General features: G+C 44.7%; 2 protein-coding genes across 5 annotated transcripts in view; one reads left to right on the top strand and one right to left on the bottom strand.

The window, feature by feature from the left end:
• crebbpb (CREB binding lysine acetyltransferase b) overlaps nt 1-14139 on the bottom strand; it is a 96789-nt gene that overhangs the window by 47925 nt on the left and 34725 nt on the right. For all 4 annotated transcript variants that reach the window (XM_090197314.1, XM_090197312.1, XM_090197313.1 and 1 more), the window contains exons 3-7: nt 8260-8463; nt 6654-6903; nt 3407-3520; nt 613-867; nt 184-274 (exon numbers count right to left, since the gene is read on the bottom strand). In XM_090197314.1, the coding sequence (XP_090053440.1) occupies nt 184-274; nt 613-867; nt 3407-3520; nt 6654-6903; nt 8260-8463 (914 nt within the window). The remainder of the gene's footprint in view (nt 1-183; nt 275-612; nt 868-3406; nt 3521-6653; nt 6904-8259; nt 8464-14139) is intronic.
• vasnb (vasorin b) overlaps nt 1-14139 on the top strand; it is a 438263-nt gene that overhangs the window by 2249 nt on the left and 421875 nt on the right. The window lies entirely within an intron of this gene.

The following is a 14139-nucleotide window of genomic DNA, read 5'->3' on the forward strand; positions in this document are numbered from 1 at the left end:
TCCAAAGTGCTGGAGTACAGGGACAAAACAAAATAATTGTCACTTTCCCAATACTTTTGGAGCTCATTGTAAAAATGGTGAGTGCTGCTGTACACTGTAGTGGGCCCAGCTCTGTACCACCCAGTTGGAGTGATCTAGGGCACAGAATTAAGAGAGACAATCTAAATGGGTGAGCGGACTCACTTGTTGAGCGACGAGGGGAGCGATGAGTCCGAGAGCATGCCGGTCTCTGAGGGCACGCCCACCCCTCCTCCGGCCATGTTCATGTTAGTGCCTGGGAGAGAACACAGCCAACCAGAGGCAGCATTACCACCAAAACAGTGACCAATACCCTCACTATACCACTTCGACTCATCACACGAGACCCTTATACAGAGAACTTTACCAAATGTGTATGTGACACTATATGTGTCTGGGATTTCATCCTCTGGGATTTCAAATTGTACATATTTGCAAACGCAAAATTCAATTCAGTTGAATCAATTGTATGCATCTATCAACCATTTTTACATTTACAATTGAGTCATTCAGCAGATGCTCTTATCCTACTGTCCTCAAGTGCTTTACAGTAACCTAGCCTAAAACTCCAATGAGACCAAGCAACATTCTTACCTAGTGCATTGATGGAGCGTAGCTGCTGCCCTCCCTGGGCTGTGTTCTGTCCTCCAGGTCCTCCCTGAGCAGGGGACTGGTTACCATAGGGCAGGCCCAGGGCAGCGTAGGCCCGCTGCATGGAACTGGGGTCGATGTGCCCGCTGCTGACCCCGCCACTGTTCATGGAGGAACCCGGGGAGCTGCCGGGAGGGCCTGTGCCCACCGTGGCATTGATGGCACTCTGCAGGCTGGCGCCGGGCGAACCCAGCATGGCTGGAGAGAGAGCGGAGACATGTATGAAACATTTCAAAGAGAAACCTTATTGCTTTGGCAAAACAATAACTTTTGTATCAAATTGAAGAGGGTGGTGGGTGGAGAGGGAGATGAGTAAATATGAACACTTGCGATGAATCCCAACTGCACATAACTCACCAATCTCCCCCAGTTTTCAAACAGAACTACAGTTAGGACTTGGCTTGGGCCTATGTTAATAAATCATTAGTATGCCCTTCCAGAAAAGGAAGTTACATTTGATGTTACATTTGATGAAAAGCAATCTACTGATTGGCAAAGATTAAATCAATTATTTTTCTCATAGAAGTCATAAAAAACTAAAGTTGTTAAACAAAACAAAATTGTAAAGCCTACATTTGTTATGCTCTAAAATAATATTTATCCGCTTCCACCCAAAGATCCTACTACTGCTGCTCTATGCCTTACTGTATGTTGATCTGTGACCGGCAGAGAGAATATGCAGGTTGCCTCTGTGGGGGGATTTAAATCGGTCACCGGTTTTCTGGCCAATCAGAGAGATTTCTCCCCCTGAGCTCCTCCCCCACAGATAGAAACTCCGGAGCCCCCCCCCCAGGGTGTCAGATTACAGGCCCAGCATTCTACAGGAATCCTTCACAGCCAGCGAGCAAGCACAGAGCGAGCCAGCAGCGCAAGCACAGAGCACAGCTAGGGATGCGGCTGCAGGTGGCGCCACTGAAAACTTCACTCGCTCACTCACTCTAGGGTTCTATGCTCTCAGCTCAGCATGCTTCTCTGTTGACAATTCAGTTACATTGTAAAAAAAATAATTAAAAATGAACTTACATACAAGCCCTTAATCAACAATGTAAGCTTTTCACTGTAAGGTCTACACTTGTTGTATTCGGCGCATGTGACTAATTCAATTCGATTTACATCGCAAATCATTTATAGCTCAAGTGTGTTATAGTGTGCAATGCATCTGTTGTAAATGAAATGTAATGTGGCAGATGTGATACTGAGACAGATTTCTGTATGAAAACTGGCTGAGGGGCGACAACAACCGGTTTATCTACGGTGTGTTCGGAAAGTATTCAGACCCTTGGACTTTTTTCACATTTTGTTACTTTACAGCATTAACTCAATCTACACACAATACCCGCATCCTTCAGATGTTTCTACAACTTGATTGGCGTCCACCTTTAGTAAATTAAATTGATTGGACAAGATTTGGAAAGGCACACACCTGTCTATATAAAGTCCCACAGTTGACAGTGCATGTCAGAGCAAGAACTGTCCGTAGAGCTCTGACAAGATTGTGTCGAGACACAGATCTGGGGAAGGTTACCAAAAACATTCTGCAGCATTGATGGTCCCCAAGAACACAGGGGCCTCCATCATGCTTAAATGGAAGAAGTTTGGAACCACCAAGACTGTTCCTAGAGCTGGACACCCGGTCAAACTGAGCAATCAGGGAAGAAGGGTCTTGTTCAAGGAGGTGACCAAGAACCCTATGGTCTCTCTGACAGAGCTCCAGAGTTCTTCTGTGGAGATGGGAGAACCTTCCAGGAGGACAACCATCTCTGCAGCACTCCACCAATAAGGCCTTTATAGTCGATTGGCCAGACGGAAGCCACTCCTCAGTAAAAGGCACATAACAGCCCGCTTGGAGTTTGCCAAAAGGCACCTAAAGGACTCTCAGACCATGAGAAACAAGATTCTCTGGTCTGATGAAACCAAGATTGAACACTTTGGCCTGAATGCCAAGCGTCACGTCTGGTGGAAACCTGGCACCATCCCTACGGTGAAGCATGGTGGTGGCAGCATCATGCTGTCGGAGTGCTTTTCAGCGGTAGGGACTGGGAGACTTGTTAGGATGGAGGGAAAGATGAACAGGCAAAGTACAGAGAGATCCTTGATGAAAACCTGCCCCAGAGAGCTCAGGACCTCAAACTGGGTGACGGTTCCCCTTCCAACAGGACAATGACCTTATGCACACAGCCAAGACAACGCAGGAGCGGCTTCATGACAATTCTCCGAATGTCCTTGAGTGGCCCAGCCAGCGTCCGGACTTGAATCCGATCAAATATCTCTGGAGAGACATGTAAATAGCTGTGCAGCGACACTCCCCATACAACAAGACAGCACTTGAGAGGATCTGCAGAGAAGAATGGGAGAAACATCCCAAATACATGTGTGCGAAGCTTGTAGCGTCATACTCAAGAAGACGAGGCTGTAATCGCTGCCAAAGGTATTTCAACAAAGTACTGAATAAAAGGGTCTGAATACTTATGAAAATGCTATATTTCCATTATGTTTTTAAATACATTTGCAAAAATTACAGGATATTGAGTGTAGATTGATGAGGAACCAAAACAATTGAATCAATTTTAGGATATGGCTCTAACGTAACAAAATGTGGGAAAAGGGTTCTGAATACCTTCCGAATGCACTGTATGCTAATGCCAAAACACCTGTATGGGATGATATTACACAAAACCCAATGTTACACACACACACGGGTCCTAAAGGGTCCTAGGGTAAAACAACAGGTACTCACGCTGCTGGTTCCTTTTGTCACTGGCGTTCTTCAGCGGCAGGCAGACGGGACAGTCATGCCGCGTGCAGTTCTTCCAGTGAGAAATTATCTGTCTGGACGACGCACAGTGAGCCACTGAGGGGATAGAAGGATAAGAGAGGAAGAGAGAGAGGGAGGGGGAGGGGGGGGGGGGGGGGGGGGGAGAATGATGAATGAGAGAAAGGAAAGAGATTGAATGAAAGACAGAAAAAGAGCAAGAAAGATGAGGGATGACAAGAGGAAGAGAGAAGGCAACGAGTCATTGAAAAACACATACAGTAGCTATGACAAGATGACCACTTCCTGTCCAAGACACCATATAAGCTGGGCAAATAAACACCTGGGCACATAAAACATGCTTTTGTCCAGTAAATCACAGAGCCAAAGAAAAAACAACAGAAATCAAAAGTTAGTAACTATTCCAAGCCTAATGTGACTGTTGCCTAATGGGCCCTGTGGACTAACAGAAATCAAAAGTTAGTAACTATTCCAAGCCTAATGTAACTGTTGCCTAATGGGCCCTGTGGACTAACAGAAATCAAAAGTTAGTAACTATTCCAAGCCTAATGTGACTGTTGCCTAATGGGCTCTGTGGACTAACAGAAATCAAAAGTTAGTAACTATTCCAAGCCTAATGTGACTGTTGCCTAATGGGCCCTGTGGACTAACAGAAATCAAAAGTTAGTAACTATTCCAAGCCTAATGTGACTGTTGCCTAATGGGCCCTGTGGACTAACAGAAATCAAAAGTTAGTAACTATTCCAAGCCTAATGTGACCGTTGCCTAATGGGCCCTGTGGACTAACAGAAATCAAAAGTTAGTAACTATTCCAAGCCTAATGTGACTGTTGCCTAATGGGCCCTGTGGACTAACAGAAATCAAAAGTTAGTAACTATTCCAAGCCTAATGTGACTGTTGCCTAATGGGCCCTGTGGACTAACAGAAATCAGAAGTTAGTAACTATTCCAAGCCTAATGTGACTGTTGCCTAATGGGCCCTGTGGACTAACAGAAATCAAAAGTTAGTAACTATTCCAAGCCTAATGTGACTGTTGCCTAATGGGCCCTGTGGACTAACAGAAAGGTACCATTGTGTTCACACAGTCAGATAATTGCTGTAATAGATTTGATTTAGACCCAGGGAATGGAAGCAAATGGTTGTGGAGGAAGACTCCAATAACAGCATGATTAGGGGCTTTAGAGACACACGGTGGTGAACATCCTACTGATATCAATGCATTAACTTAAGTGGAAGTTTCAGATTCATCCCTTCAAGAGTATAAAAGAGATCATTCTACTCCTGTTAACATCAAATAAGTCTCATCCCAGAGTTTATATTACTTAAAGAAAAGCCTCAAGTATTTGAGTTATCATTAATAAATTGGGGCTAGGGTCTATTTTCCTGAATTTCTGCCTGACTGACGTGCCCAAAGTAAACTGCCTGTTACTCAGGCCTAGCATTGGATAGAAAACACTGATGTTTGTAGAAATGTTAAAATAATGTATGCGACTATAACACAACTGATATAGTCGAAAATCTAAAGAAAAACCCAACCATAATTATTATTAGTTTTATGTCCCAGGCTCTTATAATGGAAAGCTATGGGTCCTATGCAATTCTAGCTCCCAGATTGCAATTCCTATGGCTTCCACTAGATGTCTTTGTTCAAGGTTTCAGGCTTGTTTCTTACAAAATTAGTAAGAATTAGGAGTTTTGGCACAAAGAGTCTCAGTGGAAAATCTATTTGTTCGCGCGAGACAGAGAACACACGCCTGCCAATTTCACTTTTCTATTGAAAAAACTTCATTCTGTATGAAAAATTATAGTTTATTTACATTTTAGCGTACCTGAGGATTAAATAGAAACGTAGTTTGACTTGTTTGAACAAAGTTTATCGGTAGCTCTTTGGATTCCTTTGTCTGTTGAAAGAGTGGATTACTGAAATCGATGGCGCCAACTAAACAGACCTTTTGGGAAGGATTTTATCTAACAAAACAAGCATTCATGTTGTAGCTGGGACCCTTGAGATTGCAAACAGAGGAAGATTTTCAAAAGTAAGCAATTTATTTAATCGCCATTTGGGATTTCATGAAGCCTGTGCTGGTTCAAAAATATGTTGTGGGGCATCGTCCTCAAACAATTGCATGGTATGCTTTCGCTGTAAAGCCAACTGTATATCGGACAATGCAGTTAGATTAACAAGAATTTAAGATTTTAAATGATATAAGATACTTTTACGTTCATAAATGTTTAATATTACGATTATTTATTTGAATTGCTAGCGGGCTATCCCACAGGGCTAGTAGGTACGTGAGATATTACACCACAAAATGTTAAAACAAATACAACATTGGAACCGGCAAACCCAAACAACAAGGCCATTTAAACAAATAATCACTAATATAAACCATTTTAAAAACATGTAAACAGCACAACCCAATTAAAACCGGATGAGACCTAGAACATCATATATCCTCATTTGACCCCATAGCCATTAAAACACATTACCAATATGACTGGCACCTCAGGGGTTAAAAGTCAGAGGCCATCGACCTAGAGACACCCTTTAATGTCCAGAGCAGCACGGGGCGGCAGGAAAGCGCCGTAGCCACCCAGACAGACAGACTCAGTGTGGAGACTAAAGCCACTTGAGTATTTACATTAGGCCTAAGCACCCAGACAGGCTTTTAAAACAAGCCCCGGGATTTATAGCTGCTGGTGTCCTCACTATTAATATAGGCTGGAGCGGGATTTCAGTCAGTCACCGGGGCAAATAGGAGGGAGGGAATGGAAGACAATGGTTATTTCCAAATTAATCTTTCCTCAATTCTGCAAATCCTCTCTTCACTTCCTCCTCAAAACACACAGAGAAGGTCAGAGGGCAGGGACCTTCAACCTTCTCCTCCAATACGGTTGAGAAGTAGTTGAGCAGATAGGATGCCGGGAACAGCAGAAAGACTAATTCAGATGGAGCCATGGAGAAGGAGGAGAGAGGGGCTTTGGACACAGCAGCACGGAGAAAGATAACCAACTTGACTTCAACGTCAATCAACAAACTATAGCCTTCTAAACAGCAGAAGAAGATATAAATGTCTCTGACATTAAATGGAGTAAAGCTGATATCCCGTTGGACATTAACGAGTGTGTGTTCAATCATATTCACACAGGCTCAGTCCCCCAACACTTATCCAGCAACCAACACCACAACCCCCCTTCCCCAGACACTCACCCTGGCAGGACTTGCCGGCCTGGCAGTGGGTCATGTGGTTGAGGACGTTCTTCATGGTGCGGCAGTGTGGCAGGGCGCAGGCCCGCACCTCCCCGTTGGCCTGCTCCCGCCGCTGGCACTTGTGGGCGTGGAGCAGCAGGACCAGCTGTTGCTGGATGAGCTTGCGCTTCTCTGGGTCGGCCGTGTGGCTCGCAGTCGCTGCAGACACCCCACCGCCAGGGACCATGGAGGATACCTGCTGCATCTGGGCCTTGGGAGGGAAACGCAACAAATAAGTGAGGCAGACTGGATTTATTTGAAACTTAGCTTGAACCCAATTACTTGAATTGGAACTGGGTTGCTTGAATTGGATCCCTGAACCGTTTATATTGAAATGGAATCACCCAATCCCGGTAATTAAGCCTACTTATACAAGTACATTACTTTCACAATTTGAAAAAGAAAAGCTGATCTACAATGACTAAACACATTTATGCCGAGATCAACGGGGTGAGGTTTGATTAGGGAGAAAGAGGGAAAACACTTGTGTGAGAAAGACAAAGAGCGGAGGACGGCAGGGGGAAGAGTGGTGAACAGAGAAAGAACGATTCCCAGACAGAATAATGGGAGGCAGCCAGTTAATGAATCAAAAAGAAAGAAAAGCCCCCCCCCCCCCCCCGCCCCCTCAAAAGGCCTGGTAAACATCCAACTATTTCACATAAGACTCCATTAACCTTTAACCAAAATAGAAACACAACTATTTCCTCTGTAATGAGTTCATTAGGCCCTTTTCCTGTTCCTGGGAGAGAGATTTGCATGCAGTATTTACTCAGTGCCTTGAAAGAGACCCTTCTCTTTTTCTCTTCCTCTTTCCCTCATTCTCTCTCTCTCTGTACAACAATATTCTGAGTGGAGTGTCTTTTAACAAATGTTTCCCCTTCCAACAATCTCTCATTCTGCATTCCAGGCCTGGGTTTTGGAGATGGAAGAGAAATGTGTCAGAATAATTGTTCCAATACCGTGGCATTGGGAACTGCAGCGTTATTCAAAGTCAATGCAGAGACTAATGGACTCAGACTTCAGGAGAGTTGTCACTACGTGAGACTAAATCTGAAAGGATTTGATAGGCAGGGGGTAATTTTCACCGTATTGCTTCAACCAATCCTCTCATAGTACGTAGGATCTAGGGGTCAATGATAGGGGTTTTAGAGACCAGTCCTCTCTCTAACTAGGACCTAATCTAATCTCTTCAGTGTTCAAACATCTGAAAGGACTAGGTAGGTGTGCACATTAATATGATGATGGCTTCACTTAACCCTCTGATAAACTGAGTGGAGATTCCAACATATATTTTGTATAGTCAGTACTTTCATATGTGAGAACACCAAGAGGGTAGGGGCAAGGTTACAAGTCTGAAACCCAAAGGCATGGGGACCACATCAGATCTGAGAGCTGATTTTTTGTGGCCCCCAGACAGATATCGGATTCTAACTGTTTAAGGGGGCGAGACGAAGAGGCTCGAGATCCAAATGGAAACAGATCTTTCCCAGAACCCTCCGTTTAGGTCATCGTGTAAACTTACCACAGGTTTGCGTTTCTCCTTTTCTACAAAGTTGGAGGAACTTACCAGGTTTGGCATGCTGCTGGCCCCTTTCAGGTCACTGGGGAAGGGGGGCAGGCTGTTGGCCCCTTTCAGGTCACTGGGGAAGGGGGGCAGGCTGTTGGCAAGTGCTGCCTTGTTCCGGAGCTGCTGCTGGGCGTTCACCCCCATCTGCTGCTGGGCCCCGCCTTGACCGTACTGCTGCCCAAAAGGACTGCCAGCCATACCCATCTACAGAGAGACAAGGGATTAGGACCATCTCTGAGGTGAACCAGGTCTCTATTCATGAGTTTCAAAATGGGTCAAGAAGGACCAGGACAATGTATGATTTGGGACTGTAAAACTGAAACTAACCTATCGGGTTCAAATGAAATTGGGCCCCAACACTGCAAAGCCCAGCCACAGGTTTCCCTACTGCACACAATACCAAAGAGCCTGGTGTTTTAGCACTGATTCTGTGGGGATTGTCTAGAAGGGGAGAATGACATGCAATGATGGGTCTGCCGGTTGACATCTGTCTCTCCGTGGTTGAGATAAGAGGAAGTGGCCCCTGTTACAAGGCCTCCCCAAATCACGCCATCTCTCAACCACAACATGTGATAGTAAACAAGGGAGCACCTAAACCTAACACAGGCTAGGTATAGATATGAATATATGTCTTACAAGTTACTTGTAGATGATTATACATGTCGGATCTTGTGGACGAGCTCATTGAAATAGATGAAAATAGGAGAGAGAGGTCAGATGCAATGTGACGTATTTCAACAGGTCTTTGTCCCCCCCATCGTTATAACTGCCAAACCCAAAATCAGGCAAATAAGGAAACAGGGGTATGAAATAAACATTTACCCATGAGTGGCTGCCAAATCCCATCCATTTATCTATCTACCATCATTAAACTTCCTTGACTAGCTTTTCAATGTGAGTTGAACACATAAAAGACACTATTTCAGAGACAATGGGTGGTGCAAGATCTGCTGCAGGCATGGACAGAATAGTTAGGTGCGCGGCTACAATCTCTTTAGAATAAATTTAAAAAACACAAATGTTGATCTTCCAATATGACCAATAAGGTTTAAAACATGCAATTATGACATCTACAATGAGTATACCAAACCTTAGAAACACCTTCCTAATATTGAGTTGCAACCCCATTTGCCCTCCACATGCCCTGACAAATTCAGGCTAAGGTCTCTACAAGGTGTCGAAAGCTTTCCACAGGGATGCTGGCCCATGTTGAGTCCAATGCTTCCCACAGTTGTGTCAAGTTGGCTGGATGTCCTTTGGGTGGTGGACCATTGTTGATACACACAGGAAACTGTTGAGCGTGAAAAAAAACAGCAGCGTTGCAGTTCTTGACACAAACCGGTGCACCTGGCACCTACTGCCACACCCCATTCAAAGGCCTTTACAGAGCATTCGGAAAGTATTAATTGTGTTATGTTACATCCTTATACTAAAATGGAGACTTGTTTTGCACATTGTTTTGCACACAATACCCCAAAATGACAAAGCAAAAACAGGTTTAGATTGAAAGATCACATTTACAAAAGTATTCAGACCCTTTACTCCGTACTTTGTTGAAGCACCGATTACAGCCTTTGCGTCTTCTTGGGTAAAAACACTACAAACTTGGCACACCTGTACTTGGGGAGTTTCTCCCATTCTCCGCAGATCATCTCAAGCTCTGTCAGGTTGGATGGGGAGCGTTGCGCTACAGCTATTTTCACAGATGATCGATCGGGTTCAAGTCCAGGCCACTCAAGGACATTAAGAGACTGTCCCAAAGCCACTCCTGCGTTGTCTTGGCTGTGTGCTTAGAGTCGTTGGAAGGTGAACCTTCGACCCAGTCTGAGGTCCTGAACTCTCTGGAGTAGGTTTCATCAAGGATCTCGCTGTACTTTGTTTCATTAATCTTTTCCTCAATCCTGACTAGTCTCCCAGTCCCTGCCGCTGAAAAACATCCCCACAGCATGATGCTGCCACCAACATGCTTCACCGTAGGGATGGTGCCCGGTTTCCTCCAGACGTGACGCTTGGCATTCAGGCCAAAGAGTTCAAACTTGGTTTCATCAGACCAGAGAATCTTGTTTCTCATGTTCTGAGAGTCCCTTAGGTGTCTTTTGGCAAACTCCAAGTGGGCTGTTATGTGCCTTTTACTGAAGAGTGGCTTCCGTTTGGCCACTCTACCATAAAGGCCTGATGGAGTGGTGGAGTCCTGCAGAGATGGTTGTCCTTCTGGAAGGTTCTCCCATCTCCACAGAGAAACTCTGGAGCTCTGTCAGAGAGACCATCGGGTTCTTGGTCACCTCCCTGACCAAGGCCCTTCTCCCCCAATTGCTCAGTTTGGCCAGGCGACCAGATCTCGGAAGAGTCTTGGTGGTTCCAAACTTCTTCCATTCAAGAATGACGGAGGCCACTGAATTTTTTTGGTACCCTTCCCCAGATCTGTGCCTCGACACAATCCTGTCAGAGCTCTACGGACAATTCCTTCAACCGCATTACTTGGTTTATGCTCTGACATGCACTGTCAACTGTGGGACCTTATATAGACAGGTATTTGCCTTTCCAAATCATGTCCAATCAATTAAATGTACCACAGGCGGCCTCCAATCAAGTTGTAGAAACATCAAGGATGATCAAAGGAAACAGGATGCACCTGAGCTCAATTTCAAGTCTATTATCAAAGGGTCTGAATACTTATGTAAATAAAAATACATTTCCTAAAATTTGAAAAACTTTTTTCACATTGTCATTATGGGGTATTGTGTGTAGATTGATGAAGAAAAACATTTATTTAATCCATTTTAGAATAAGGCTGTAACGTAACAACATGTGGAAAAGGGTTTGAATACTTTACGCATGGACTGTACATCATTTGTCTTGCCCATTCACCCTCTGAATGACACACGTACACAATCCATGTCTCAATTGTCTTAAGGCTTAAAAATCCTTCTCTAACCCGTCTACTCCCCTTCATCTACACTGATTAAAGTGGATTTAACAAGTGACATCAATAAAGGATCCTAGCTTTCACCTGGATTCACCTGGTCAGTCTATGTCATGGATTCACCTGGTCAGTCTGTGTCATGGATTCACCTGGTCAGTCTGTGTTATGGATTCACCTGGTCAGTCTGTGTCATGGATTCACCTGGTCAGTCTGTGTCATGGATTCACCTGGTCAGTCTGTGTCATGGATTCACCTGGTCAGTCTGTGTCATGGATTCACCTGGTCAGTCTGTGTCATGGATTCACCTGGTCAGTCTGTGTCATGGATTCACCTGGTCAGTCTGTGTCATGGATTCACCTGGTCAGTCTGTCATGGATTCACCTGGTCAGTCTGTGTCATGGATTCACCTGGTCAGTCTGTGTCATGGATTCACCTGGTCAGTCTGTGTCATGGATTCACCTGGTCAGTCTGTGTCATGGATTCACCTGGTCAGTCTATGTCATGGATTCACCTGGTCAGTCTATGTCATGGATTCACCTGGTCAGTCTATGTCATGGATTCACCTGGTCAGTCTATGTCATGGAAAGAGCAGGCGTTCCTAATGTTTTGTCAGTGTATAGCTCAGGTCTTCAGCCATCAGCAGTTACCTCATCCCATTTTTGGACTTTATGATATTTACCCAATAAATACCTCATTAGTTTACAATGTCGTACCCCATCAGAACCCAAAATATAAGGTTGTTTACCCCAATGTTTGTAAAGAAATTAAATGTAAACAAACACTGTTTAGCCACAAATCATGGTTAAAACTATACTTTTTATATCAAAGACAGTCCTTGCATCCATAGCTCAGTCTTTGAATTGGAGAATGATTACATTTCCCCAGCCCAATCCCTCAGATTTTTACCGAAACAGGGGCGAGGAGATCATTTGTTATCGTTTCAACTGCTGATTGCCACTTCAGTATGTTGGATGACTAGCAATCGAGCATAATGACCTAATCCCCATTTCTAGTCCATCCTTCTCCTGGTGTGCATGTGTACACAGCCCTGCCTGCTCTGCTCTAGCAGCATGCTCCTCTACTGTGCTCCGCTGTGCTTAGTGGCGAGGAGGAGGCTCTCCTGCCGTTGTCAGCGCTCCAGCAGACAGATGAAAGAGCCGGAGACCAGCAGCATTGTAGCCACGCTCAACAGCTGAGCTCTAGTCTGCCCCACCCGCTACATACAGTGGAGCTCTGAAACGCCAACTTCCGCTCTGCCTCACGTTCACTTTAGTCTCCCACAAACAAACGGTCTCACGCGCCTGGGCTAGCACAGGCACGCACACGCTTACTGACTGGCTAACACACTTCAAGCTTTTTACACGCAGGCCAACTCTAGACCCTCCCTAGCTCTGACACACACACTCCTTCCTACCTGAGCTGTTATTTAGCTTCCATAGTCACAACAGCTTTAGGACGCCCCAACACACACTCTTTTTATCATACCGGTACTGAAGATTATACAGTTGGCATTTCAAAATACTCCAGTATACAGTATACCACCCAAGCATAAAACACACACACAACAGCACAGGGGAATCAACTCCCAACTTCTAACTAGAGCGAACATACACTAAAAAGTAATATATTCAAAACACACCCCAGACAGATGTGGAGACGGCCTCTGAAATAGCCGCGTTCCCTCTCTCCATCCCTCGCTCCTCCTCCTTTCTCTCCTTCCACACACACACCCCTTAACATGATTTACAGCTCCATTATGAGCCAAGGGGCCAGGGAGGGCCAGCACACACACACACAATTGGAAGAGAAAGAAGAAAATAAGGAGAAAGAAAAATAATGAAGGTAAACTAGAGAGAGGAAGAGAATGTTAGAGGGACAGAGAGAGAGAAAGAGGACTCACGGAGAATGAATGAGAAAGAAAACAAAATAGAGAATGAGAGAGTTCACATGCCATATGCCAAACCAGGGGTGTACCGCTTGAATTTCTTTGAATGACATTGGTAGCAGTACTGTAGCTAACGGAAACAACGACAGACCTGAGAGTATACCAGGTTGTGGTTGTCTCTGTTTCAAATAGTTGTCTCATGGCCAGACCACAAACCCAAAGGCTCTTTTACGTGCAACCAGTGCCACCATTGCAGAACTATCGCACAGGAAAAGTCTTCTGTTGACAGCTTCTAAAATGGAGTATTCCGTCAAGCACTTCATTAACTGTAAAACCACTCATGTCATCTACAGATTGGAATGTCCACAGTGCAAGGTGTTCTACATTGGACGGACAAAGAGACGCCTTCAAGACCGCTTAGTGGAACACAAGTACGCCATACGGGTTGGCAATGAAGACGACCCCATGGCAAGGCACTACAAGTCCTTACACCATGGCAAGGCACTACAAGTCCCTACACCATGGCAAGGCACTACAAGTCCTAACACCATGGCAAGGCACTACAAGTCCTAACACCATGGCAAGGCACTACAAGTCCCTACACCATGGCAAGACACTACAAGTCCCTACACCATGGCAAGGCACTACAAGTCCCTACACCATGGCAAGGCACTACAAGTCCTAACACCATGGCAACCCTGCCTCCCTACAAGCTAAGGGTATTGATCATGTTCCGGCCTCAATTAGAAAAGGGGACCGTCTTAAACAGCTGAACCAAAGGGAAAGTTTTGGGATTTATAAATTACATGCCACTAAGTACCCTGGTTTAAATGAAGATATGGGTTTACAAACTACATGCCACTAAGTACCCTGGTTTAAATGATATGGATTTATAAATTACATGCCACTAAGTACCCTGGTTTAAATGAAGATATGGGTTTACAAATAACATGCCACTAAGTACCCTGGTTTAAATGAAGCTATGGGTTTACAAATTACATGCCACTAAGTACCCTGGTTTAAATTATATGGATTTATAAATTACATGCCACTAAGTACCCTGGTTTAAATT

Source organism: Oncorhynchus mykiss, chromosome 13, assembly GCF_057628025.1.
Source record: "Oncorhynchus mykiss isolate SJ-2025 chromosome 13, ASM5762802v1, whole genome shotgun sequence".
NCBI lineage: Eukaryota > Metazoa > Chordata > Actinopteri > Salmoniformes > Salmonidae > Oncorhynchus > Oncorhynchus mykiss.